This window comes from Scardinius erythrophthalmus (genome assembly GCF_964197995.2).
Source record: "Scardinius erythrophthalmus genome assembly, chromosome: 9".
Lineage (NCBI taxonomy): Eukaryota > Metazoa > Chordata > Actinopteri > Cypriniformes > Leuciscidae > Scardinius > Scardinius erythrophthalmus.
Genome location: NC_138229.1, coordinates 24,459,098 through 24,485,377, shown reverse-complemented (window position 1 = coordinate 24,485,377; position 26,280 = coordinate 24,459,098). Strand labels below are relative to the sequence as shown.

At 40.2% G+C, this 26,280-nt stretch overlaps 1 protein-coding gene across 1 annotated transcript in view; it reads right to left on the bottom strand.

Annotated features, from left to right (window-relative positions):
* The window catches only part of dpydb (dihydropyrimidine dehydrogenase b), a 175,159-nt gene that overhangs the window by 70,283 nt on the left and 78,596 nt on the right, over positions 1-26,280 (bottom strand). The window contains exons 11-13 of the mRNA XM_081373345.1: positions 18,476-18,686; positions 8,361-8,545; positions 5,688-5,903 (exon numbers count right to left, since the gene is read on the bottom strand). Coding sequence (XP_081229471.1) covers positions 5,688-5,903; positions 8,361-8,545; positions 18,476-18,686 — 612 coding nt within the window. The remainder of the gene's footprint in view (positions 1-5,687; positions 5,904-8,360; positions 8,546-18,475; positions 18,687-26,280) is intronic.

The window sequence follows — 26,280 nt, the reverse complement described above, 5'->3', positions numbered from 1 at the left end:
GTGCGGGAAAGTTCCGCCCACACCATGTCTCCCTGCAGAGATACGTGCACATAACAAATTGGCATTAATTGCGGGACAGCAGCCGTCTGTCCCCAGCCACCATTGATTTCCTGCCTGCTCCGGCTGGCCCACATGGGCATGAGGGACTGAGTAGGCTGCCTGTGTTTTTTTAAGGGTCTTAGCAGAGAGGAAGAGGAAGAGAGAGCAAAGACTTTCAAACCTAACTGTGCAACAATACCTGGAGCTCAACTAGGGGGTACAGCCTGTCAAGAACGTTTTCAATGCTGTATTCTATTCAGACTCTACTAACTATAAGAGAGTATGGGCCCTATTTTAACGATCTAAGCGCATGGTCTAAAGCGCAGGGCGCAAGTTCACTTCGGGCGTGTCCGAATCCACTTTTGCTAGTTTAACGATGGAAAAAATGGTCGGCCCGCCAGGCGCGTGGTCTAAAAGGGTTGTCCCTATTCTCTTAATGAGTAATGGGTGTGTTTTGGGATTTACGTGCATTAAACCAATCAGAGTCTCATCTCCCATTCCCTTTAAAAGCCAGTTGCACTCGCGCCATGGCAGATTCGCCTATTTACATGAATTTAACAGTGGAAAGGCTGAAGCCGTCTCCAGAGCGCAAACGGAACTGATCGTGCGCGAGGTAAAAGTGCGCAAGCAGACCATCTACGGGACAAGCCGGATTCCACCGTATCTTTATGTACACAATAATAATACTTTACATTGTAATGCTTTTATTTTAAATATTAGGCATGTATGTGTGCTGCTGTGCGTCCCTGTGTGTTTATATAAGCAGAGTGTACGCACGTTGTGGACCCGCCTATAGGCGCACATTACTAACGCACTCTTTAAAAAAAAAAAAAAATATTGCGCCATTGACTTTAGACCAGGTTTGGTCAATGGCGCAGTCTATATCTGTTGCCTCAAAATAGCAACGTGCCAACAATGCGCTAGAACACACCTCGCTTTCAGACCAGCACGCTCATGGGTGCACAAATGGGCGCAAATGCATTTGCTATTTAAACAACGTGGCGCAGGACGTGAAAATGATAACTGTGCAGACTGAAACTAAAAACACTTGCATCGTGCTTGGTGCTGCATTGCACCGGGTGTAAGATAGGGCCCTATAACTCTTAAAGAGCGTACCATACAATTCTAGAGAAATGTGAGCTTTCTGTTTGGTCACAGCCATGCCATAAAGAAATATTTTATTGACTATAAAAAAATGGACAAACCTACTCAAAGCCCACAGTTGAACCCTACTAAACACCTTTGAGAGAAACTGGAACAGTGAGCCAGACACCATCAACCCATCATCCAATGTCAGACTCAGGACCTGACATCAATAATAGCCATATGTCAAAGTAGTCTATGTCATAATATCTATGTTCACACATCAACAGAACATGGTTGTCACTCCTGGTTGGAGTGCTATGTATTGTTAGGTTCACATAAGGTTTGGTTATGAAAGAGACTGATGACTGCATTCTATAAGCAGCATACTGACAGTCTAAATAAAATTGCTATACCCACTAAGTATATTAAGTATATTAAATTAAGTATATTACACAACATTGTGTCAACTGTGATCAGACCTTCTGATTTGACCAAAGTTGCCATCTATGGCTATTGTTAGAATAGAAGAGTAGCTTCATTTCGGTTATTTGCTCATACAGGCAGTATTCAAGACACTCTTGTAAACTGTTTTATGAAAAGGACTATTAAAGAGTCAAAACTGTTAGTAAATACGTTTGTAAATCCCAAACACTGCATAAAGGTAGATTTTGGCTGGGGGTGGGGGACTAAAACCGGTTGATAAATACAGTTGCCAATCCCCAACACTGTGTGAAATTAGATTTTGGGAGTAAAACCTGTTAGTAAATATGATTGTCAATCCCCAACATTGTGAGAATGTAGCTTTTGAGAGTGAAACCGGTAAGTAAATACGGTTGTCAATTCCAAACGCTCAATGTATGAACACAGCTTTTGAGTCAAACCTGTCAGTAATTACTCTTATCAGTATTCATCATCGGTGAATGCAATTTGTTTTGGTCAAACCAGTTGATAAATACGGTTGTCAATATCAAACACTGATTGTGTGAATATACTGTATTCACACAGTTTATTCCACTGAGTTTTATGAAACCTTACATGAGAATATCTGCCAAGAGGATCAGACCAGACTAAAAAGAACACAATGTGTTCACACCCACCGTTATAAACGCTAACTTAATTGGACAAAGCACTATGTAATTAGAGGCTAATTAGGAGATGTGGATCTCATCTGCTCTACCATCCCAGTTTTATGCTGCAGATATTAAGTCTCGTAGCCTGGAGTGGTGTATTTTAAAGCTTAGGTATGATAAGCTCCTGTCTGAGCTACGACAATGATTGAATGTGTTTCAAACAGCAGGGGATGGACTTATTTCTCATGCAGGAAGCGAGCAAGTTCTGTCTCTGCACTTCACTCCGATCCATAACCAACCGGCTAAATCAGTAGTGGGGAAAGTGGGTATAGCTGCGGAGCTTTGTCAGGAGCAGCCCAGACAGTGTTATGATGAATGTGTCAGCGAGAGGGAGATGTATTTTTCCGCACACGGAAATCTGGCTCACCTCCTTTCTCGCTAACTTTAAAATTCATCATGACTCTGCAGGGGCATAATGAACTCCATCAAAAAATCAGCCGGCATTAACATCATCTCCAACCAGCTGATCCGACGGCTCAGGATACCACTCATGTGAGCTCAAGAACACGAGTAATAGGCAATCAACCTCGCATAAAAGAACAATAGCAGCCATCATTCATTCTCATGTACAATTAGCATAGCGCTGACTGAGTGATGGCCCCTTAGCCCTCCGGCACTCTGACATGCCACTTCCTGGCTGCCTGCCTGCTATGGCACCATGGAGGAAGAGCGTGACACCGTGCGAAGTTTCTCACACAGAAATGACTTAAAAGGCTAATTGGGCCTGGAGGTTCTGATACATCAGAGATCCCAACACCCATCAGCTCTACAAGTCTCGTTTGCCATTTGATGGCTACTATCTGACCACGTGACCTTCTTGTATGGATCTGAGGACCACTGGACTCTTAGATCATCAGAGACGAGGAATAAGAGAGAAGTGCCACTGACTGTCATGCAAAGCCATTCCCGAGGCTCATTCCAAGTCATTGTGGTGACAATTCCCAAGGGAGTCGCATCGTGTAACAGAAGGGAAAAATAAAACATTTACATATGCAATGCATCTCATTAATTATAATTAAATGAAAGTGCTGCCTGCTTGCTCAGTGCTCCTGTTAGCACTAGGTAAATTAGCTATTCGGCGCACATATACACAGGCGGCTATTTTCATATCTATCGTGACAATGGCTGGGTTGTCCGGATGCTATTGATGCAGCGCGGCCTCGACGGACGTCGCATCTTAGAGTGGCTCAGGAGAACAGGATATTAAAAAAAAAGTCCCCTATGTTCTAATGACAGCACTGCGCGGAGACACGGAGAACATGTTGACACTGAGGGGTTTTCTTTATCCTGACTGCGAGAGAGAATGAAAGAGAGAGAGTGTTTCTGTGCAGTCATTCCAACACGTGGAGAGCAATATGAGTTCTATTTACTGAAATATGGCCTCATCTCGCCGCAGCAGTGTAAGATTCCAAGAATTATTAGCTAGGGTTCGCTGTTGACATGGGCGCAGTATCCAGTGAGGTGTGTTAGATGTAACATGACTCTCAGTCCTCTGCAGAAAAACAGCTGAACTAGAATGATCATATTCCAGGAAGAGCATAAGTACTGATTTTATAATAGACTGGGAAAGGTTTTAATTTAGAGTAGCATGGCAAAAATGCGGGTTCAGGTGATCAGTACATTTGATATACCAGCCGGTGTATAGTGGGTGAATTTTGAACAATATAGAATTATTTAGTAGTTTTTGTTCATGACAATCCACCTGTGCTTGTATGTCTATTTCTAAGAAAAAAGTTCACAGATTTTAATAACGCGAAGGCTAGATACAATAGAATGAAATATTAAATCTTTAACTTATTCAACCCAACATAATACTTTTTTTAAAAATCATTCCATTTTATTTGCTTTGTTCAGAGACTTTAAAATCATAAATGGCAAATCATGGGAGACCTCCTGGGAAAACTGCTGGAAGAGGTGCTAGTGAAGCCAGCAGGGGGTGCTCACCCTGTGGTCTGTGTGGGTCCTAACGCCCCGGTAGTGATTGGGACACCACACTGTCAAAAAAAGTATGTCCTTCGGATAAGACGTTAAACTTTTCAGTTCCTGACTCTCTGTTGTCATTAAAAATTCCATGTCCTTAGAAAAAGAGGGGTGTAACTCCGGTATCCTGGACAAATTTGTCCATTGGCCTCTGTCCATCATCATGGCCTCCTAATCATCCCCATATATACTGATTGGCTTCATCACTCTAGTTGCGTCCCAAATGACACACTATACACTATATACTTATGCACTATGTATATCCGTGTAATGTATGAATTTTATATGGTTATTTTGTCATTCACCGTCGGAGTCTGATAGCCCCTCCCCTTCCGTTGCGTAATTAAAGCGGTGAAAGTTGAGTACATGAAGTACCCAACATTCCACACTTTGTTTTTTTTTCAGGTTAATTAAGTGCATCATCGTTCATTTAAAGTTTACTTTTTCTATTAGGAATTGTCTGTGTGAACACACTACTTGCACTATTTATACTAAAAAACACAGAATAGTGCATAAGTACGTGAATTGGGACGCACCTTCAGTCTCCTGTCCACCAATAAGCTAGTGTGTGGTAGGCATTCTGGCGCAATATGGCTGCCGTCACATCATCCAGGTAGATGCAGCACTATAGTGGTGCTTGAGGAGATTCTCCCCTTCCATATGTAAAATGTTTTGAGCGCCAAAAAAAGCGCTATATAAATGTAACAAATTATTTTTATCATTTGCTTTCAGAAATTCTTTGTGAAATTGACGCTCTGTTCGAAGAGCTACGCAGACGCCTCGCCGTTGCCATGGTGACGTCTGATAGGACTCAAACCCTGTACTCTGCCTCTCTTCTTTCTTTTTTTCTTTTTTAATTCTATTTCCATTTCTAGCTCCACTAATCAAGGACTGCCAGTAAGCCCAGAACAAACAGATGTTACCGATTAATTTTCCCATCACTTGAATTAGAAAGTAAATTAAAGCAAAAAGATTTTCTGCCGGAGTTCAATAAACAACTCATGCCTGATTCATTTTTTTTTTTTTACCTCTTGTCAAGAACAAATGTTACACTGCTAACAAGGCAGATGCATGGCTGCCTAATGGGAGGGTTGTTGGTTTTCCAGTGTTTTTTTTTTTTTTTTTTTAAAGCCACCAGAATGTGGCTCATTATGGCTGGTGTTAGTGTGTGCATATGTGTATGAGTGTGTGTCAGTGAGCTGTTTCACAAGCTGGAAAGACTTGCATTATTGTTAGCAGTGCCCAGTGCTGGTGCTTTCATATGCTTATGACCTTTCAGGGATTTTTGCCAAGGTTTCAGTTTCTATGATGTTGTACAAAAGACTCTGCTCTGCTGATACTTTGCAATGCAGTGTGCGCATCCCACACAAACATACCACCCAAATCCTATAACGAGTGAATGTGGAGCCTATGGCATTCTCCATGTTGATTTTCTGTTTTCTGTAAATATACCTTGTCCAGGCCAAAGGTCTTGGTGAGGGCAAAGCCCCAGCCCTGCTCGAAGGCCCTGCGGATCATGGCTGCACTGGTTGTGGGTGGAGCGCTGGCCAGCCCAAATGGGTTAGGAAACTTAATCCCGCACATCTCCACGCTGATGTCCACTGTATCGATCTCGCAGTGGAACAGGGGCAGTTTAGGAGTGGTGCTTACTGTGTTACCATGAAGGGACTGCAGAGAAAACACACACATTTAAACCATTACTTTTTGTGCTTGTCACACACACAAAAAAAATAAACATGCATTACACAAAAAAAAAAAAAAAAAAAAATCGACATCCTAAGGCAGGGGTGGGCAAACTTTTTGGCTCAAGGGCCACACTGGGTTTTAAAAATTTGACAGAGGGCCGGCCCAGTAGCAGTAGCCGGCCCAAAAATCTTTTTTTTTTTTTTTTTTTTTTTTTTTTGCGTGCATGCTACACACTGTAAACCCCTTGGTTAGGATTAGGGGTGTGGAGTGCGTGCCTATTTCACGCCATAAAGTGCATATCATATGCACGCGAAAACATATATGCACTACAAATACAATTCGTGGTATTCGCACTTTCATAAGATCGGGCTGAGCAAACAGACAATGTTGTGGCAATGTCTGTGCGAAATTCAACAACTGAGAGACGATATTCTGACAATAATTTTTTTTATGGTAGATATCCCCCATTTAGCATGTTATGTTTTGATGTTAATTTTTAAAGATGTTAGATAATTATAGCCTATACTTTTTAAATATTGTTTATCCTTATTATTATTTAATGGCCTAACAGTAAATTAGAAACAAAACATCTGCAAGTGTACACTTAGAAGAGTAAAAATTACAGGTTACGTTAATTCAACTTTATTAAAACTGAATGGCAATTTGCACTTCCAAAAGTCATACATTTGTGGAAATAAACGAATATACAAATTTATTTTAAGAATAATAAAATAAAACATAAAAGGCAAAGGGAGATCAGAACATTTAATGAAAAAAAAAAAAACGGGTTCTGTATGGCAGACAGGGGAGCGAAGTCAAAAGCCGGACGATAGGTCGGTAAACGGAATCGGGCAGGATACATCCACAAATCCAGAGGAGCAAAGAAACTAAATAGCAGACAAATCAAAGGAAAAACTAAGGTGTGCAAGCGGTTACCAAACATTTTTTTTCTCATTGAGTTTCCAAAAAAGGAAAAAACATTAACGTGCAACAAGTCTATGCGCTTAAGGCGCTGTCTGTTTGGTTTCCATGGTGACGCGTCATTGCTTGTTACGTGACACACCGCAGCCACAACAGCGCTGAATGAATGATGATCTGCTTTTATGTCATTTTTCCTTTTTTACATTTGTTAGCTATGGCATGCAATATCTGATATTCCGATTGTCAAATATATGCAACGCAATATATATGTATATAAATATATAACGCAAAGTATTGCAAGAAAAAAGGCAAAATTAATGCGATCTTAAGACAATTTTTTTAAATACTCGGCGGGCCGGATTAAACAGCCTAACGGGCCGCATGTGGCCCGCGGGCCGTAGTTTGCCCACCCCTGTCCTAAGGGAATAATAGCACATCTTTAATAATTAGTAATACTACTGAACAGTTTTCCCATCAATATGGTTATTTTAGAATGTATGTGTTTAAAGGAATGTTCTAAATTAAAATTATATTTGAGTTGAAATGCATGCTTCTGTTTATATACAGCAATGAGTCAAAAACAGCCTTCAGCCAGTTATTGCATTCATTAACACACATTTATTATTATTATTATTATTATTAATAATAATAGTAATATATAATAATATAATTTTTTTTATTATTAATAACAATTTCAACTTTCACACCACATTTTTTTTTTTTTGTTGACAATTTCTCACAAGTTGTCACTAAGGCAGAGAGACTTGCTGAGCCTGTACTGAGTGTCATCACTCTAGTTTGTTTGTGACAGGAAATTTATTGTGTTACAACTGCCTCCGGTATTACCTACTAGCAAAAAAGACAACAAAAAAAAAAAAAAAAAAAAAAATGTTTTTGCAAGCTAAAAACCCAGACAAACAAGTACACTACGCGAGAGAACATCTCATTCCACTGAAGATCCATATACAAAGCCCTAAAACCAAAAACACCCACAACAAAATGTGATCTCATCTTCCAATGATTTACGTGATCTTGAACCGCTGAACCCATTAGCAAATATTTGAACAGCTCTTTCTCTGTAGTCCAAAATTACAGAATGGTTTTGGAAAGGGGGAGGGGATTTGCCGAACAAACACTTCAGCGTAACTTCCTCTGGCCACAGTTACATTAGTGATTAACCTCTGCATGAACCTTCTCTTTATGCTGCTACTTAGGTCTGTGTGCAAAATCGCAGAAAATAGTCTTCTAGGAAAACAAAGGAAGAAACTTCTACTGTTTGAGTGTTGAAGCCAAAAAGCACTCTGAGAAAAAAAAAAGTCCCCATGGAATAATGCCCTCGCTATAAAAACAGTGAGCGTAAAACTTTGAGTGCTACGCTAATACTGAAAATTGCTGGCACTGACACATAATGTGAAGCAGGCTCTCAGAGCTACACAACTGTGGCCAAACACTAAGTATGTTGTGTAAGACGTCCAAATGCAAAATGAGATGGATTGGCTTATTGAGTGGAGAGCCCACCTGGATGTACTTGTGGATGTGCCAGGAAGCTTGTTTGCCATCGTTGACAGACTCCACGGTGGTGTTGGCCAAGCCGGCGATGTCTCCGCCGGCAAACACCCAGGGTTCACTGGTCTGCATGGTTTCTGAGTTCACCTTAGGTGTCCCCCATCCGTTCAGCTTAACTGGTTCCAGGGCCTTCTTCACTGTTCCAGCACACCATGTTGCAAAGATCAGAGTGGTTAGAGAGTTGTAAACTATACATTTTCATTGAGTTTTCATATAAAATGTCAAGGAAAGGCACACTAGGTATTTAAAATAAATAAATAAATTCTCAACATTTCAAAAATTTAATCAATAGGACTGTATTATTTTTGAAAGTAATCATTACTTTCATTCAGCAAGAACATTTATAGACATTTATAAATAGCTTATATCATAGGCAACAAATTATGTATTTTTTTGCTGCCTTCACAAAAGAAGCAGATGATGGCACTTTGGTAGACTGAATGTTACACAAACACAGCATTCAAACGATGCGCTGTTGCTTTCCAACCTATGTTCAATGTATTTCAGCTTTCAGATACATCCAAGGTCTTTTTAATGGATGTACGTAGTTATTTTTCTTCACAGTCACACAGGTGACCTTGCAGAGTAAACATGTACTGTAGTTCACATGTGCCAAGTTCCACTAAGTTATGTTTAACAACCATAAACTGTCATAATACTTTGTTCAATTTAACCATTAAAATAAAAACATAGCAAACTTCTTTTTTAAATGTTTTGCTAAAAAATGTAACTGTTGTCTTTCAAATGCCATTTGTTCTCATATTTTATATCAAATGCATTTTATTTATTTGTAGACATATTTCATATTGATAATTCCTTTTTTTTTTTAAATAGTCAATAGGCTAGTTGCATGCATGCATGAACCATGATTTGCTATTCGCTAGTCAGCTGTAGGTAGTAGAGTGCAACAGTCGAGTTTCGGAAGTAAAAAATCCTATTTATTTTCTCCACAGGGGGATTTGAATGGTAATTTATAGACCTTTAAAGACAAACCTAATGTAAGCTGTGTTTTTTTTTTTTTTTTTGACAGCAGAAATTCTGGTGAAAAAACACATTATCCATGACTCTGCAGAGAAAGTTCCACTAATCGGAGAATTGTAACAAATTGCGTCAAAAGAACACTTTAGTGCCCACCCACTCCCATGAAGCACAGTGAATGATGTACAGTAATACCTACGCTCTAAAACTACTTAAATATTAGTGTACATATATGCATATTTTTACAATAAAAATTGTTTATACACAATCAACAACTTTAAAGCTGCAGTCTGCAGTTTTACCTCTTTGTCGCCACCTCTGTTCGAAATCTGCAATTGCAGTTATTGGCGGGTTGTGCCTCAGCACTGCGCGGACAGAATGTGCGGAATGTCAGTCACCGCACCGGGTTGGATACTGTCATTCGGAATCACAGACTCTACTTTTTGGAAGTATGACCAACATAATTTTCACTGGAAAATGTCATCTGAACAAGTTAGTAACATCCACTTTTGTTCTGACCAACTAAGGGAAAAAAAGCATTGCAGTAAATCGCGCTGATTAAATCTAATGATCGCTTATCATTATCAAACCATGCAAATTATACTTTGTTCTCAAATTGTACAACATCAGCATTGCGTGACTACATTTAATGCCCTTCCGATATATATCCTTGTTTTCGCATGGGCCCAGTTGCAGTCTCTTTTTTTCTGTAGCCACTCTTGTATCTACTATTGGTAGAGGTACCCTCTTTTTGGCGTGTTCGCACTGCAGGAACTAGGAACGATTTTTGTTCTAGGAACTCCTTTTGGGGGAACTAAATTTGCTCCTGCTTCAGAGTAGGGTCTAAAACAGGGATCAGCAACTCCGGTCCTGGAGGGCCACTGTCCTGCAGAGTTTAGCTCCAACCCTAATTAAACACACCTGAACAAGGCAATCAGTGTTTTCAGGATTACTAGATAGATACAGGCAGGTGAGTTTTTATCAGGGCTGAAGCTAAACTCTGCAGGACAGTGGCCCTCCAGGACCGGAGTTGCTGATCCCTGGTCTAAAACATCACTATCCACCTTATTCCTGACAAGGTTACTGCGTGTTGAATTATGGGTGGTACTTCCAGTTTGGGGAACTTCCATTCAAAAAGACGAATCATTTCAAATCATAAGGTTGCCCTACAAATAAAGCTGATCCATCAGTTTGACTCAATGAGCAGTCAGTTTTCCTTCATGTTTTATTTTCAGACATCATGAGAATAACATAACACTTGGTATTTTAACGTGACATGTTATAACAAGAATATCTATGGCAAAGAGCTCTTTTCAGTCGCTGCATTGTTTTCCTCATGTTTTTTTTTCCTTTGCATTCCGCTATAATAGTATGAAAAACGACAACATATACTGCACCTTAGTGGTTAGCACGTCTTAAACCAGATGCTACCTAGTAGATTGCGTTGGTCATTATGGAAATAATCTGACTGCATCTGTGTTCTTTAATTTGCGCGTCGTCAGTAGATCACGCACAGAATGTTCCTCTCCCACTGGTGCTGCTTTGAAATTGCGCCCTCATGCTAATTCGCCCTGTTTAGTAAATCTGCCCCTTCGTCTCTTAGCCCCACTTTTTTTAAATATCCTCCATCCACTGGTTTATGACATTTGTAAATGCCGAGCTTAAAGACGCTGTCGGCCGCTTTAGAGTTTCTACTTCCGGTGTGAATGCAAAAAGAAAATGGCCCGGGGGGTGGTGGAGTTAGTTCTCGGGGAACTATCCTAGTGTCTAGGTGACTGAAAAAGGTGACTGTCACTGTTGCACTATATTAGGGAGGGACATTCTCATTCTAAAAATTATTTGATTGGACAAAAATCTGTGCAGGATGAGTCATCAATATGTTGGTCTATTTCCAAGAAAAGAACTCTGCATACAAGCATATCCATGTTTTCAAAGCTAGTAGACGTCGATTCAAAGCCACAAAATTTTGATTTTGATTGTTTGGGCTCTATAAGTGTCCAAATACTTTTTGGTGCCACTGAGGACACATAACTGTTCACTTAGTGAGTGCTGGATATTGTTTAAGCTGAAAAATGAAGACATGTCTTTGATGGAGGAAGAAATGACAGTCCCTCTGGATTCCTGCATGAGACAAGCAGAGGAATTTGTAACCCTGACGGCCCTGTTGATGCTTTGCTGTGGCTGTTATTGTTGAGTATATTTTCCCTTTTATTTTTTTCAAGACCAATCCCCTAGTCCCTCCGTCAGCTCTCCCCGCCTGACGCTCCAGTGATCATGAAGACTGCCGGCCTCATCACTTTCAAAAAAAAAAAAAAAAAAAAAACATCCTCACACCCTCCTGTTTGTTTCCCTCCTCCCCCATCCCCCTCTGTCTCATGCACACACGCGCGGGCTGTGGAGTGTGACAAATCTAAGAGACTCCTGAGATCTTCCCTTTAAATGAAATGGCCTCCTCTCAGAATCCAGTAGTACTCTCCAGAGAAACTTCTCATACAACTGCTCATTGCTAAGCTCCATTAGAAGATGGAATGCTGTGTGAAACATAGGCAGGAGAGACGCTGACAGAAAGAAATGCAACAGCTTAGAGGACACAAAGCCACTTTGGATGGACGAAAGGGGGGGATGCATTACTGAAAATGCATTACTGAAAATGCACACATATGAATTAAAGTCAGGAAAATCCACATTGACAATTCTTATTTTTGTATGTAATATTAGTGCTTATTATAAATGATTTATCTGTGCACATAATTATATATAATTTTTTTTTAATTCATGTGCCCTGGTAGCTTGGAAATCCAGACCTAAATCTAAAAGATTAATGGTCTGGCGTGGACTAATGAAAATCGCCCACCTCAAAGGGCGTATTCATCCATAGCCATCTTGCAATGTTTACTAATGACTTCGACGTCACAGCGCTATTGTCATCTGTTTAGCTAGCCTCTGGCCCGCCTATATCAGATAACCCGATGTGATTGGTGCAGCTCAGATCGAGGGGCATATTTAATGAGCATCATTACTCGACACCAGAGTAACTCGCTGAGCAAATTCAACTTGTTCACTCGCGAGAACTCTGGATTTCCAGGGTAGTGCCCTGGTAATCTTTAATCAAAATAACTTTTCCTCCCTCTTAAAGCAACATCTCTTCTCTTCTCAGATGATGTGTTTACTGACACGAGGGACAACCCGTTACTCACATGACATTAGAGCAATAGCAAACCACAACCATCCAGTCAATTCCTGATGGACAAGTCCCACTCTACAGTTTTTCTTGTTCGAGAAGCCTTTTCACTCGCATATACGTCACAATAGGGAAGAAAATACAATTGTAACTTCCGTTTTATGCCCACTTTCATTTATTGTTGTTGCTAAAAAATAATTTGAAACATTGGCAAAAAGATGTTTGTGTGTGGGAGAGTTCTGCACTTTTATCATGTCTTGACTCCTGCATTGTTGGGGGGTTAATTTCATGTATGTTACATGTGCAGCAGCAGCATATCTTACATGCTCACAGCAATGTGAATGTATTGGCAGTAGCAAATTTCAGTTCTTTAAGTTAACATAAGTACTGAAGTGTTCCTTTTTAATGATTTATAGTTATAGGTCGTCTGCCTTTATCCCCACCCAAAAAATTTAAGTTTTCTCTAAAGTAAAAATTATTATTAATGTTATTATTATTTTATGCCCTACAAATATATGCCTACAATGCACAACAAACATGGTGTTCTTTATATATATATATATATATATATATATATATATATATATATATATATACTTATTTATTTTTTATTTTGTGAATTTTAAATCGCAATTTTAACTAGAAAAAGCACAATTAGATATTTATTCCCCAAATCGTGCAGCCCTAGTTGCTCTTGATATCAGCTTGTTCACAGTTTTAATTTTTTTTAGGGACCAGATGCCACTGATGAGTCCTACTGACTTAAACATTCACACGAGTCTCTGCACATGAACATGGTAAACTGAAAAAGCAAACAGCTTGGAAATGACAGGTATGTTGAACAGGAACTGTTTCAGGAATGGCACAAAGGTCTGTGACTGTTCAAGTCTTTCTGTTAAGATCAGTGTGCTCAATAATGTGCCTTTTTGTCCTTAATTATGGACAAAAATAATTGATATATTATAATAAATACCGTAATGTATCTTTGGTTTTTGTTGTGTTGTAAATAAATCCAAACAATCAAAAAGCCATTCTTTTAATCTCTTCACATTCTTTATTTTAGTTCCCTCACAGTCCCATTCACCTGATAGGGCCATTAGGGGAGGGGTATTTGTCTTCCCAGGTATGAAACACATCAATATACATGATGATTCACGCCCTCCCTGCATACAGCTTTCTTACACAAAACATGTCTTACAAATTTTAAATCAATATATTGTTGTGAATGAGCGGGCAGGAAGATTTTCACATCATTTTGAAGCAAAAATTCTAGGCTACATGATACAATTCTCAAAAGTTTCATGAACAAATATTCATTATGGGTTTTATGGCCTTATTTCAGTGACTTAAAAAAAAAATTCCACAAACCACGGATAAACGTCATTTTCAACTACATACTTTTACATGCTGCTCACATATTATTGTAGCAGAGTTTGTGCTGAATACAGTGTAATCAGACTTTAGTCATGGAAATGTTACAAGTTACATAAATAAGCACAAATGTCAGAGCATGTCAAAACACCTCCAGGGCCCAGAAAACACCTCCGACTCCAGAGGGTTAATATCTTGTTGAAAACGCCGCTCCTGACCACGCTGGCTTCTGTGAAGTGGGTAGGGGACCTGCAGGCATTCTCGGTCTACAAATCGTGCCTGGAATTCAGACCGGCCAACTCTCACGTTATCCTGAGACCCAGGCCCGGATACGTGCCCAAGGTTCCCACCACTCCTTTCAGGGACCCGGTGGTGAACCTGCAAGTGCTGCCCTCGGAGGAGGCAGACTCAGTCCTTGCTTTGCTCTGTCCCGTTCGCACTTTGCACCTATATGTGAACCGAACGAAGAGCTTCAGGATCTCAGACCAGCTCTTTGTCTGTTATGAAGGCCAGCAGAAGGGAAAGGCTGTCTCTAAGCAGAGGTTGGTCCACTGGATAGTGGATGCCATCATCTTGGGGTACCAAACCCAGGGCGAGTCGTGCCCCCTGGGGGTGAGAGCTCACTCTAACAGGAGTGTTGCTTCCTCCTGGGCGCTGGCACACGGCGCCTCGCTGGCTTATATATGTAGAGCTGCGGGCTAGGCGACACCCAACACGTTTGCCAGATTTTACAATCTTCGTGTAGATTGTAAGACCGGATACGAGCACCTATCTCGCTCCTCAGGTGAGTCCCCTAACTAGCGAACCCTGTTGGGGTTCTTCCTGTACCCTGCGGCAGACAGACGTGGCGGAGATGTCTGACACCAGGCCTAACACTCGTAAGAACAGCAGTGGTTGATCCCTGTGCTAGGCTAGGTGCCCATATGCTGTGATCCCTACAGCGATCCCATATGGGTATTCTTCCACACTACTTCCGTCTTCCCTGTCGGCGAGCCCCTGTCTTTCCCTTGGCAGGGCCCCCTCTGCCAGCATTGACTTCCCCCTAACTAGGCCGGAGATACCCCAGAGACCTTCCATATGTAGCACTGCCCTAATGGCCGGTCCATACAGTATGTGTGACTTCCACATGACACCTCCCTACGGGTAGGATGTGGTCTCCGTAGCACTCCTTTCTGCTTGGAAAATGCATGCTTTCCCTGTGTTATCCAATAGTCTCACTTAGTGGGTCAGAAGGAACAGAAGTGATCGACCTACCACACATGGAAAGAAGTCTCTGCAGTAGGTCCAACCTGAAGAGAGAGGAACTTCTACAAGCACATTAACTGGCGGTAGAGAAGGCACTCTGCCTAGGGGAAGTAAGACCAGAAAGAGATCCAATGAAGGAATAAGGCATGGGTTAGAAGGATTACAGCATCTGAGAAAATCTGATTCATGATGTGCCAGTACGGCAGCCACATACACTTGGCCAGGTAGAAGGGTAGGAAGGAAAGCACTGACCAAAGTGCGAATCTCTGTGGGTTCTCTGTCAGTTTGTGAACAGACTACACTTCCTATAGCTGTCAGCATATAAAAGCATATAGCCGTCTCGTAGCCCGGCACTCCTGGCTCTGGCTTGAGTCATAGTATCTATCACCGCTGGTGATATGCCAGGTCTACCACGTCCCGTCCAAGGCCAGACGTGGAGGTTCAAGAAGGTGGGTGTAGTTGTGAAATTTTGCCCCATCCCTGAAAAAGGAGGTCCTTCTTCAGGGGATTTCACCAAGGAGCGACTTTCGTAAGGAGCATGAGCTCCGAGAACCAAGTCCGCGAGGGCCAGTAAGGTGCAACCAAAAAGATTCTCCGTCCTCCCTGACTTTGCACAACGTCTGTGCAATCAGGCTCACTGGGGGAACCGCATATTTGCGTAGGCCCCAGGGCCAGCTGTGTGCCAGCTCGTACATGCAGAGGGGGCTTTGGTTAGGGAATACCACAGCAGGCAATAGTTCCTGGAAAGCGAACAGGCAGGCAATAGTTCCTGGAAAGCGAACAGGTCTACCTGAGCTTCGCTGAATTTACTCCAAATCAGCTGGACCGCTTGTTGTGAGAGCTCGTCTGCTGCGCTATTGAGTTCGCCTGGGATGTGAGTGGCCCGCAGCGACCTCAGACTGCCGCTGTCACTGTAGTTCGTCCAGACCAACATATGCTTGTCTTGGATCAATAGTCAAAACCTCCACAGGGCCAGCAATATCGCCAGCAACTCGAGGCAGTTGATGTTCCACTGCAGTTGAGGTCCTATCCAGGAGCCCAACGCTGCGTGACCATTGCACAAGGCACCCCAGCCAGTCTTGGACAACAACACTTGGACACTTTTTCTAAGGGAACCCCTGCCCGTAGAAACGCAAGGTCTGTTCAAGGGCTCAATAAGCGACGCCAAATCGGCTTGATGATCATGCGATGTGTGCCGCTACACCATGTCCATCTCGGGACTCGAGTCTGTAGCCAATACTGAAGCGGTCTCATATGCAACAACCTGAGTTGAGTTAACAGTTCACTAGAGGGGAAAAAAAAAATGAATAATGACTGAAATTTCAGAATGTGCCTGTTTTGTTTTAGTAATATTTATATACCATTTGTTAATATTTTGAATGAGCTTTTATTTTAATATTTTATTTTAAGTTTTTAGTAAGTTTAAAATATGCTTTTTATATTTCTATTTAGCTTTAATTTATTTCAGTTTTAGTTTTAGTAATTTTAGTACTTGAACTTAAACTTGTTTTATTTATGTTAGTTGCAAAGGCAACATTTCCAATTTTCGCTTGTCTAAGTTAAATTTTTTCATAAAATATTAGTGTTTAATTTTATTTCAATTAACAAAGAAAAAAAAACCACATTTAATAATATTAGCTTTAATTAACAATAACAACACTGGTCTTGATTCTTCAAAAATTCACCTTTTGAGTTCCACAACATCATAAAGGTTAACGAATAAGAGAAACAAATTATGACAGGATCTAGTTTTTTGGTGAACTACATAATTGTATGTCTCAAAACTGCTTTGTTCTGAGACCTGGAGGCCTGAATACAAACAACATCATGCTTCATGGGGTCCACAGTGGTAAAAGTAGCCAGTCAGCTGCTCATCCCGCTGGCCAGTGGTGACCTAATCACAGACCAGCTTGCCCACCCAAGATTGCAGAGAGTGAATTTCTTGCTATCTCAGCTTTTCTCTTATGCTGCAATGCAAACCTCTTCTGTCGGCTCCACCGGCCATTGAAGTGGATAAGTAATTCATATCTTGGGCAAGGTGCAGGGAGTGAGTGGCATTTATAAGCTCGCTATCTCTGAGCTTCGAGCCGGTGATGAAACGACTCTCCGCTCAGAGACATTACAGTGTTTAGGATAGATGACAGGTTCGCCAGAGAGCAACAACATTGGGACAACAAAACGCTAAGTAAAGAAAAAAAAAACCTGAGGAGTTGAAAAATAGCTGGATGAATGTGTGCCGAAAAATAAACACAATGATATACAGCGGGGTACAAAAGTCTGAGGCCACATCTGGGATTAAAAACCAATTTAAACCTGGAAATAAACAGTTTTAGGATCTTAAAAAATATAAAGCAAATTAAAATTAAATGCTTAAGATTCTGCACTATTTATAGATCACTCATCAAATAAGAAAATTTGTGACATTGATAATGTGTCTCTGGATCAGTAAAGCAAAGGAGGGACAAACCAGATACTAAGACATTCTGAAATTTATGGTCAATTTTCAATTAAACTTTTCGCTCAAATTATGTTATTATGTTATTATAATTATGTTATATCATTTATAAAGAAACTATAGAAACAACAACTGTAAAAAAGTACTGTATGTTATAATAGTATTTTTTTTTTATGATATAATAAATATTAAATAAATAAAATACAAATAAAATAGGTAATGATAAAGATAAGACCTTGTGAAAAAATATATAAAATTAAATATATAGTCAAAAAGCACAACATTTGTGATCCAGACATAATACGTGAATGTGAATTTTTGGCTAATCTACTGAAATAAGGTTGTATTTGCGATGGTGGATTGATAAAGGATTCCCATAATGAAACAAGGCTCTCGTTTTGAGGGTCTTATCTCCTGCCTCTCCCTCAGAGTGATGGTTATCACACTGTGACTACTAAAATCTGCTAAGGAAAGATAAGTGGGGCGGTGCTGAATGCTTATTGACGAGAGAACAGTCTGGATTTTGTGATGGCTCACTGGGGAAATCTTATACATGGAACACAGGTACACCAACATGTGCTCTTTTGAACATGAGAAACTGTTTCTAACTGGCCCAGTGTGCAGCACAAAATAATATGATTTTTTTTTCTGGTAAACAAATAAAACTTTTGCCTTTATGCCTTTAAATAATGCCTTTGTCTGGTAAACAAATAAAACTATTATTTCTTACCACATACAACATATTTAGCTTCAAAAAGGAGTTGAAAACAATAATAAACCCAAATAAATGTAAGCTCATTAAAACCAACTACAGCAATTGTCCTTTCTGAAGCTCACCTGCTGGATCGTTCAGTATGGAGCCAAAGGCGCTGATGATGAAGTCTGCTTTCAGGTGGACAATTTGCTCCTCATCCACAATCCAGGTGCCATCATCCCGCTGCTCTGTGCGGCAGAACCGCAGGCCTACGACATGCCCATCTTTCTTGATTACCTCACAAGGGGACAGGAATGGCAGGAACTCACACTTTTCCTCTTTGGCCACCTCCATCTTAAAAAAAACAGAAATCGAATGAGAAGAATGTAATACTAATTGCTAACATGGAAATGCTTTAAAACAGAGTGAAGAGAACTTTACACATTCATCTTTAGAATGTGGTCATGACAGTGAATTTGAAGTACTGGCAGGGCCGGAGTGGGGCCACTTTTCAGCCCTGGAGTTCATGCCCAAGACCGGCCCACTTTTTCCACGGTGGAATTCCAAATTAGCACTTTTTCCAATTTGGATAAACGAAGCAACAGTTCAGTTGTTACTATTGTGTAGTTGGTATTAATACCATAGTTCAACAAATAATGTAAAGGTTAAATAATAATTCACTTAGACTTTATAAGAAGCAATTGCGATTTTATATCACACAATTCAGACTATATCTCGCAATTCTGTATTTCTGACTTTAAAAAGAAGCAATTGCAACTTTATTTCACGCAGTTCTGACTTTATATCTAGCAATTTCTGACTATAAGAAGCAATCGACTTTAATTCACACAATGCTGACTTTATAACACGCAATTGCGACTTTATATCTCACAATTTTGACCATCTCGCAATGCTGACTTTATAACACGCAATTGCAACTTTATTTCAGGCAATTCTGACAGTTATATCTCGCAATTCTGACTTTATAAAACGCAATTGAGACTTAATATCACGCAATTCTGACCATCTCGCAATGCTGACTTTATAACACGCAATTGCAACTTTATTTCAGGCAATTCTGACTTTATAACACGCAATTGAGACTTTATTTCACGCAATTCTGATGTATTCCGAAATGTAAACTCGCAAGTGTGAGATAAAAAGTCGCAATTATCTTTTAAAACGTTTTATTCTGTGACGCAAACAAGCTTCCATACCTCCTGGCCTCTTCCTCCCAGCCATCCTCCCTGACGCGTACCGTTACGGTAGGGCCGGCCAGGCGCGGTAGGCGCCGGCGATGCCGCGGCCCGCGGCCGCAGTAGCCTACCTAAAACGTTTTGGAAAAGACTGGCTGTGGACCCAACCAACTCTATAGTAGGGGAGGGGAGAACTCCCTCACATGGTACAACCCATGCAGAGGCTGCGCGCTGCAGTGTCAGAAGGCGGAACGTGTAATGTTACTAACGTGACATTGAAATGTGAGAAAAGAAAAAAAAAAAAGAAAAAAAAAATCCTTGACCGGCCCAAAAGTGAAGCGGCCCACCGGGAATTCTCCCGATTCTCCCGATTACCCAATCCGGGCCTGAGTACTGGCTATAAACAGGACTCCTAGAAAACTTCACAGAAGACCTGAACATCTTCCTAAGCCTGCTTACAGACAGCATTACCCATTTTACTGTACTGTGCCATTTACTTTTTGGAGACCCAAACCTCCTAGGGAAAATAGTCTAAAAGCATCTACAAAGCATTTCTCCTACTCCTTCCAGTCTATCTCCTGGTATCTGTACCAGTGCATAATTTATTTAGCCTTAAGAATCTACTCCAATAAAACACTCCAGTAAAAACCATTTGCCAGGTTCACAAGCATTTAGAATATAACAACCCTTCCACATGCACTTTCGACCCCCTCTTCGAACCTGCTTTTTTTTCCATCTTAACACTCCTATTCATCACCTCCACCTTGATCTGACCTCCCCCAACTTCAGGTCATCTTCACATTGGCTTGTAGCCATGGACATCTGGCAGGTTATTGGGATCTTTACTGCCCTTCCTCAGCAGTGAATAGCAGTAGTTCTCAACTGATGGGTAGTGACCCAAATATTTGTAACAGGTCTGTTCTGATAGGATAATGAACAGCAGTGGGAAAAAATAAAATGAATAAAATAAAGCACTATAGCGAAACCACTGAAGAACCACATGGAGTGTGCTCTGTTAAAGTGTATCTCAGGCTACACCTGCAAGAACAACTTAATTGATGGAAATTAGTTTTAAAATGACACACTCAACAAAAACAGCCCTAACCACATTGATTGAATTACAGGGTCTGCCCTCACATTGTTTTCATCATACCTTCAGAAAAGAACCTACAAGATATAATGGAAAGGATCAACTTCATCTCCACACCCATTGGAGTTCCATAGGGTTTTGTACTCAGACCAATTCTGTTCTCCTTGTACACCAAATGGTTTTGTATTTAACATCACCCCTCCTGTCTTTATCAATCATTCTTATTGAGCTGATATTCAATTATTTCTCACTTTGCCATCCTCTGATAACCAAGTACCTCACAAAACAACTCATGTCTGGCAAACATTTCTACAACAAGCTTCTGTGTATCCCATCTAAAAACTACCCTTGCTAAGACCTTGTCATTTGTACATTGCATGCAAGTCAACCCCCCATCAACCCCATTCTGCAATTCACTCCATTGCAAACTGATTAGTATTATTTTGAAAAGAAACCTTGCATTGGCTTGTTTATTTGCACTAGGTTTTATTGTTTCTATATTAGCTTTATTTGTACCAGTAAGCATTTGTATGTGTACACAAATAATTTTTTCCCTAGCAGATAATGTTCTAAACTGCATGCCTACCATCTGTTGATCACAATGGTACCATACTTCTAGATAAAAGCATCTGCTAAATTCCTTAAATGTACAAGAACTGAGAGTAGAAGTAAAACTACCCCCTTTGATAAAAATTCCTCCATTCTAATTTACGGCCACGGTGCTTTAGCACACCCCTATTTGAAAGTTCGCACAGCAAAGGCAGAGCTAATAGTTTCTGTAGTTACACATTTCTAAGTTTAACTTTCTTGACACTGTTGCCATGGCAGCATTGCAACAGTTGTCATTGAGAAAAGAATATGTCTTAATTACTTTTAAAAAAAAGCACCACAGAAAAATAAATCGTATTATATAAACTGCTGCCCATTATAACAGCTCAACATGGTCACCTTTACAGAAACTTCTCTCACTTTTTCTCTTTTACTTTTTCTTTTTCAACTCTGCTTTTTACCTAAGATCGGAAAGTCTTTCCAATGGTAAAGCCAATGAAAAATACCTCATCCTCTAGCCTATTGTTTTTGACACTACCTAACCTAGACAACAGGTACAGTATATACATATACATTGTATACAATATAAACTGGAGAAAGGTGAGACTTTAATTAAAATAATATTCATAAACTGTTTAGAATAAAGTGAAAGACGATATTGCATCTGAATCCACAGAATTACCTCTGTTCAAGTCATGACAATGCACACACGTATTGAGAATTTTTTGCTGCACACACATTTTTCTACCACCATTTAACTACAATAGTAGTTCATTACATTAACATAATACTTTATACATATCCAACTGCATAAAAGTACATTGAATGCTTTACAGTGCATTTATATGCCTTATAATACACCATGATGTAGGGGAGAGCAGGGCACAAAGTAACGCTTTTTGACTTTCTCAGTTTGTGTAAATCTACTTATGGTTCAGAGTATTAATGTTTTCCCACATTAATTTCCCACACGTCTAGTACAATTATGTGGTTTTGTTTTATTAATACAGTATACCTGTACACTTTGGATATACCCCGAAAGAATGGAAGTGAAATGTGACAACATGCCCCATAGGTGGGGTACATTGTAACATGTGAGGGGCACATTGTAACATGATATATGACAGCTTAAAATGTTATCTGATCTAATAAAAAAATATACAAGACAAACTAAAATATTTTCTAAATAAAATTCAATTAAAAAACTTTTTCATATAAAATAATGGCAATTTTTAATAATTAAATATAAACTCCTTTTTTAGTTTTGACTACGAACACAGGAAAACACAGCTATACAACATAATTCAAAACCAATATTAATTAGTCATTTCTGAACATTGACTCTCAGGGCCCTTTTTTAACGATCTGAAACGCAAGTGTCAAAGCGCAAAGCGCAAGTAACTTTGTGGGCGGGTCTTGGCGCTGTTGCTATTTTCCCGGCGGGATAAATGACTCTTGCGCCAGGCGCAAATCTAAAATGGGTTGGTCTGAAGTAGCTTCATTATTCATAGGTGTGGTTTGGGCGTAACGTGAAATAAACCAATCAGAGCGTCATCTCACATTCCCTTTAAGAGCAGGCGCGTTTGTTCTAAAGCGGATTCCTATTATAACGGCGGATTTGCCAGGCGCGCGCCAGGAGCGGTTCACAGCCGAGGAGAGCAACACTCTCGTCAGGGACGTTGGGGATGGAGAAACACACCCAAATTAACTTCGGTTAAAAAGGCGTATGATAATTTTGGTAAATGTGTAAGCTAGATGTATGCTTTTATAATAAATTGTCTATCTATCTATCTATCTATCTATCTATCTATCTATCTATCTATCTATCTATCTATCTATCTATCTATCTATCTATCTATCTATCTATCTATCTATCGTAATAATGTATGATTTGCAAAAATGAAAACTGCTGCTTCTGTGTAGATGAGAGAATCAAAGTGCGCGTTGTGCACACGCTACATTGATTATGGCCAAGCATGCGCCCTTAAAATAGCATATGAATAACATGCGCAACGCGCCACTGACTTTAAACTATTTTTTCCTGGTTAGTAGCGCAATAGTTTTCTAAACCTGCAAAATAGCATGAAGGAACGTTTGCGCTGGAACACGCCTCCTTTTTTGCGCTGAACCGCCCAGGGAGCGCAAGTTCATTCCCTAGTTTAGCGACGTGCTTTTGTGGAGGGAAAAACACGCCTTGCGCGGGTGCAAAATAGGAATGATACATGCGTCGGTGTACAAAATCATGCGCTAGGTGCAAGATAGGGCCCATTGTCTTTATTCACCTTTTTCTCATGTTTTCTCAATAAAATTAATAAAAGTATAAAATATAATAGCATATTTCTTATAGGGGCACATTGTAACGCAGTGTTACAACATGCCCCGCCTGCACAACTGGGATTTAAACCCTGCTAGTGTCTTCTGCTAGTTAGCGAAGCATTACAGAACTATCTCAACTAATACCATATTGGAGATTAAAATAATATCAGATTTCTCTAATTTTAAATAAACACAAAAAATAGAGATGAAAAATTAACTTAAGAAATTTACTTTTGCTATGGTTTAATAAATGTCTATGGATATCTTCCAAAAACAAATTAATTTTGGCGCAATTTTTTCCTCTATATAGTGTTGATATGGCAACTAGTAAATGCACCAAGTTTCGTCATGCTAGCATGTGTGGAAGTATTTAAAACAAGTGTGTTACAACTAGCCCCGCGTTAGGTTGTGCCCTGCGCTCCCCTATATTCAGTTTTGTGTTTTAAGGTATAACCATTCTGAACATATGTTTATTGTATATAATTTTAGTTGTTTGTACCTGAATTATTATACATTTTTTTCGTGTAATTAGATAACTGTTTTAAAAAAACTTTAGCCTTCTATATATTAAAGACAAGCCCAGCAAACACAGAACGTTGGCACAACGTACCCGACCTTCTAACAACATTTTAACAACATGGCCAAAAGGTTGCTATAACTACATTGTGTAGTGAAGGTTGTTACAGCGTTGTCACAATGTTGACATTAAACCGCCGTTCAGGGCCAAATGTTGTGATTTTCTAATGCCTCTCGTGGAATGAGAATAATTTTCTAATGTGACTAACGTAGCCTTGCTCGCACTGTTTCGTTTTTCATTTGATTTCTCTGCCATTTAGTGTCATTCGTTTCTTTGCTCCTTTGGATTTGTGGATGTTTCCTGGACTGATTCCGATTACCGACCTTTATTGCACATTGGCTGTGCTGGGGCAACTGCACGAACCTATAACGAGGCGGCTCAGACGCACAAACCGATCAGGGCACTTCGCGCCCTGGCACGTCAGAGCCCGCCAGAAGGAGACAGAGGGCCCTATCTTGCACCCAGCGCAATTGACTTTGTACACCGACGCATGTATCATTCCTATTTTGCACCCGCGCAAAGCGCGCTTTTCCCTCTACAGAAGCACATCGCTAGCCTAGAAATCTAGACGCACCCTAGCGGCAGCAAAATGTATTTTGCAGCCAGGGTAGTCTAGCAACTCTCCATTGACTTTCGTGCTGGAAAAACCTAAATTGGGTCAGGCCAATCACGTCGTGTATAGAGTAGGTGGGGCTAACATACGACAACAGAGTTGCGACGGTTCCCTGCTAAGTTTTACTTGAAAACAAAGAAGAGCTGCTGCTGGAGAAAAGTCTTTCGAATCGGTTTGGCCGCGACTCTGGAGGACTTGGAGTTAAGTTTTTCTTTGAGAAAGAGCAAAGAACGGCTCTTAAGTCATTCTTAAATGAAATTTCCACTTTCTGAGGTTTTTTAACATTAATATGAGTTCCCCTAGCCTGTATATGGTCCCAAAGTTTCTAGAAATTTTAATCAGTGTAAATTGAGCTTTTGCTATCTTTCTCTGCCTTTGAGAAAATGGAAGCTCAATCGCGCTGATCCTTAATCTCCTCCTTATGACGTTATAAGGAGGAATGTTACCTCCCTTGTCTCTGCTTTGCCCGCCCAGAGAATATTTCTCGCCCATGAGAAATGAGCTAGGAAGTAGAACGCGCACGCGCGATTTTAGTTGGTCCACGAGAGATATCATGGCTTTTGAGCAAGCGAAGCATAATAATTGCTCAATAATTGGATGTACAAATGAACATCGAATGGTCAATACAGAGCTGGGCTTGCTGAACGTCGGACAAGTAAGTCAACAAATTATATATAAGTGTGTTGCTTTACTGTTTTTGGTTACCTAGCTTGTTACACATAGAATGTGGCTGTCACATTAGCTATGCAGCAATGCAGTTACTTGCGCTAATGTAAAGGTAGACAGCATCAAGTTACATATACTGTAACGCGAGTGTTGTACATTTCTTTGTTATTTAGATAACCCTTTTCCTGTTGGTTATATGGCGCGCGCGATATCCGCATGATAAATTACAGACGTTACAGATCTCTCATGAAAAGGCAACAGTAGGTTAGCGTTAGCTACATGATAATAACTATAAACCATCCGAATAAAGTACCGTATCCAGACATAATATTTTAAACTAACCATTCGGAAACGTCCTGCTGGAGCCGCTGAGTTGCAACTTCTTCATCCGTTGCTTCTCCATCCAGATCAGATTCTTTGTCAAACTGAAATGCTTGAACGACTGCGTGTCTTCGTGCCATTGCAATATATCCAACGTAAACAAACATGCATGGTACCATAGATATCATATAAAGGCTAGATGTCTTAAGGCGGAGTCACTTCCGGCATCACCGGCGGCCATCTTAGGACAGGGCTCTGTGAATTAAGGTGAGTGAGCAGCACGCACACAAATCCTCTTATCTCGCTGAAATCTGGACGGATTTACAAACGGTTTGGTTTCTTACAAACGTTATTAACGTGGCTATAATTCTGAATGCTTAAACATTTTGAACATAATTATTCATATGTATGCAGTATAATAGCTACATCTCTGACGTTTATAACAAACCAAACCGTTTGAAAATCGGTAGAAAATTGAGCAAGTTATGGTTATTTAAAAGTACATGCACCATGTTATGAGTGAGCGAGCACCCTGTCGTAAGTTGGCCGCCGTGTGCGGATGTCGAGCTCCATTGGCCAGCAGCGCGGACGAGACATCTAGCCTTTATATGATATCTATG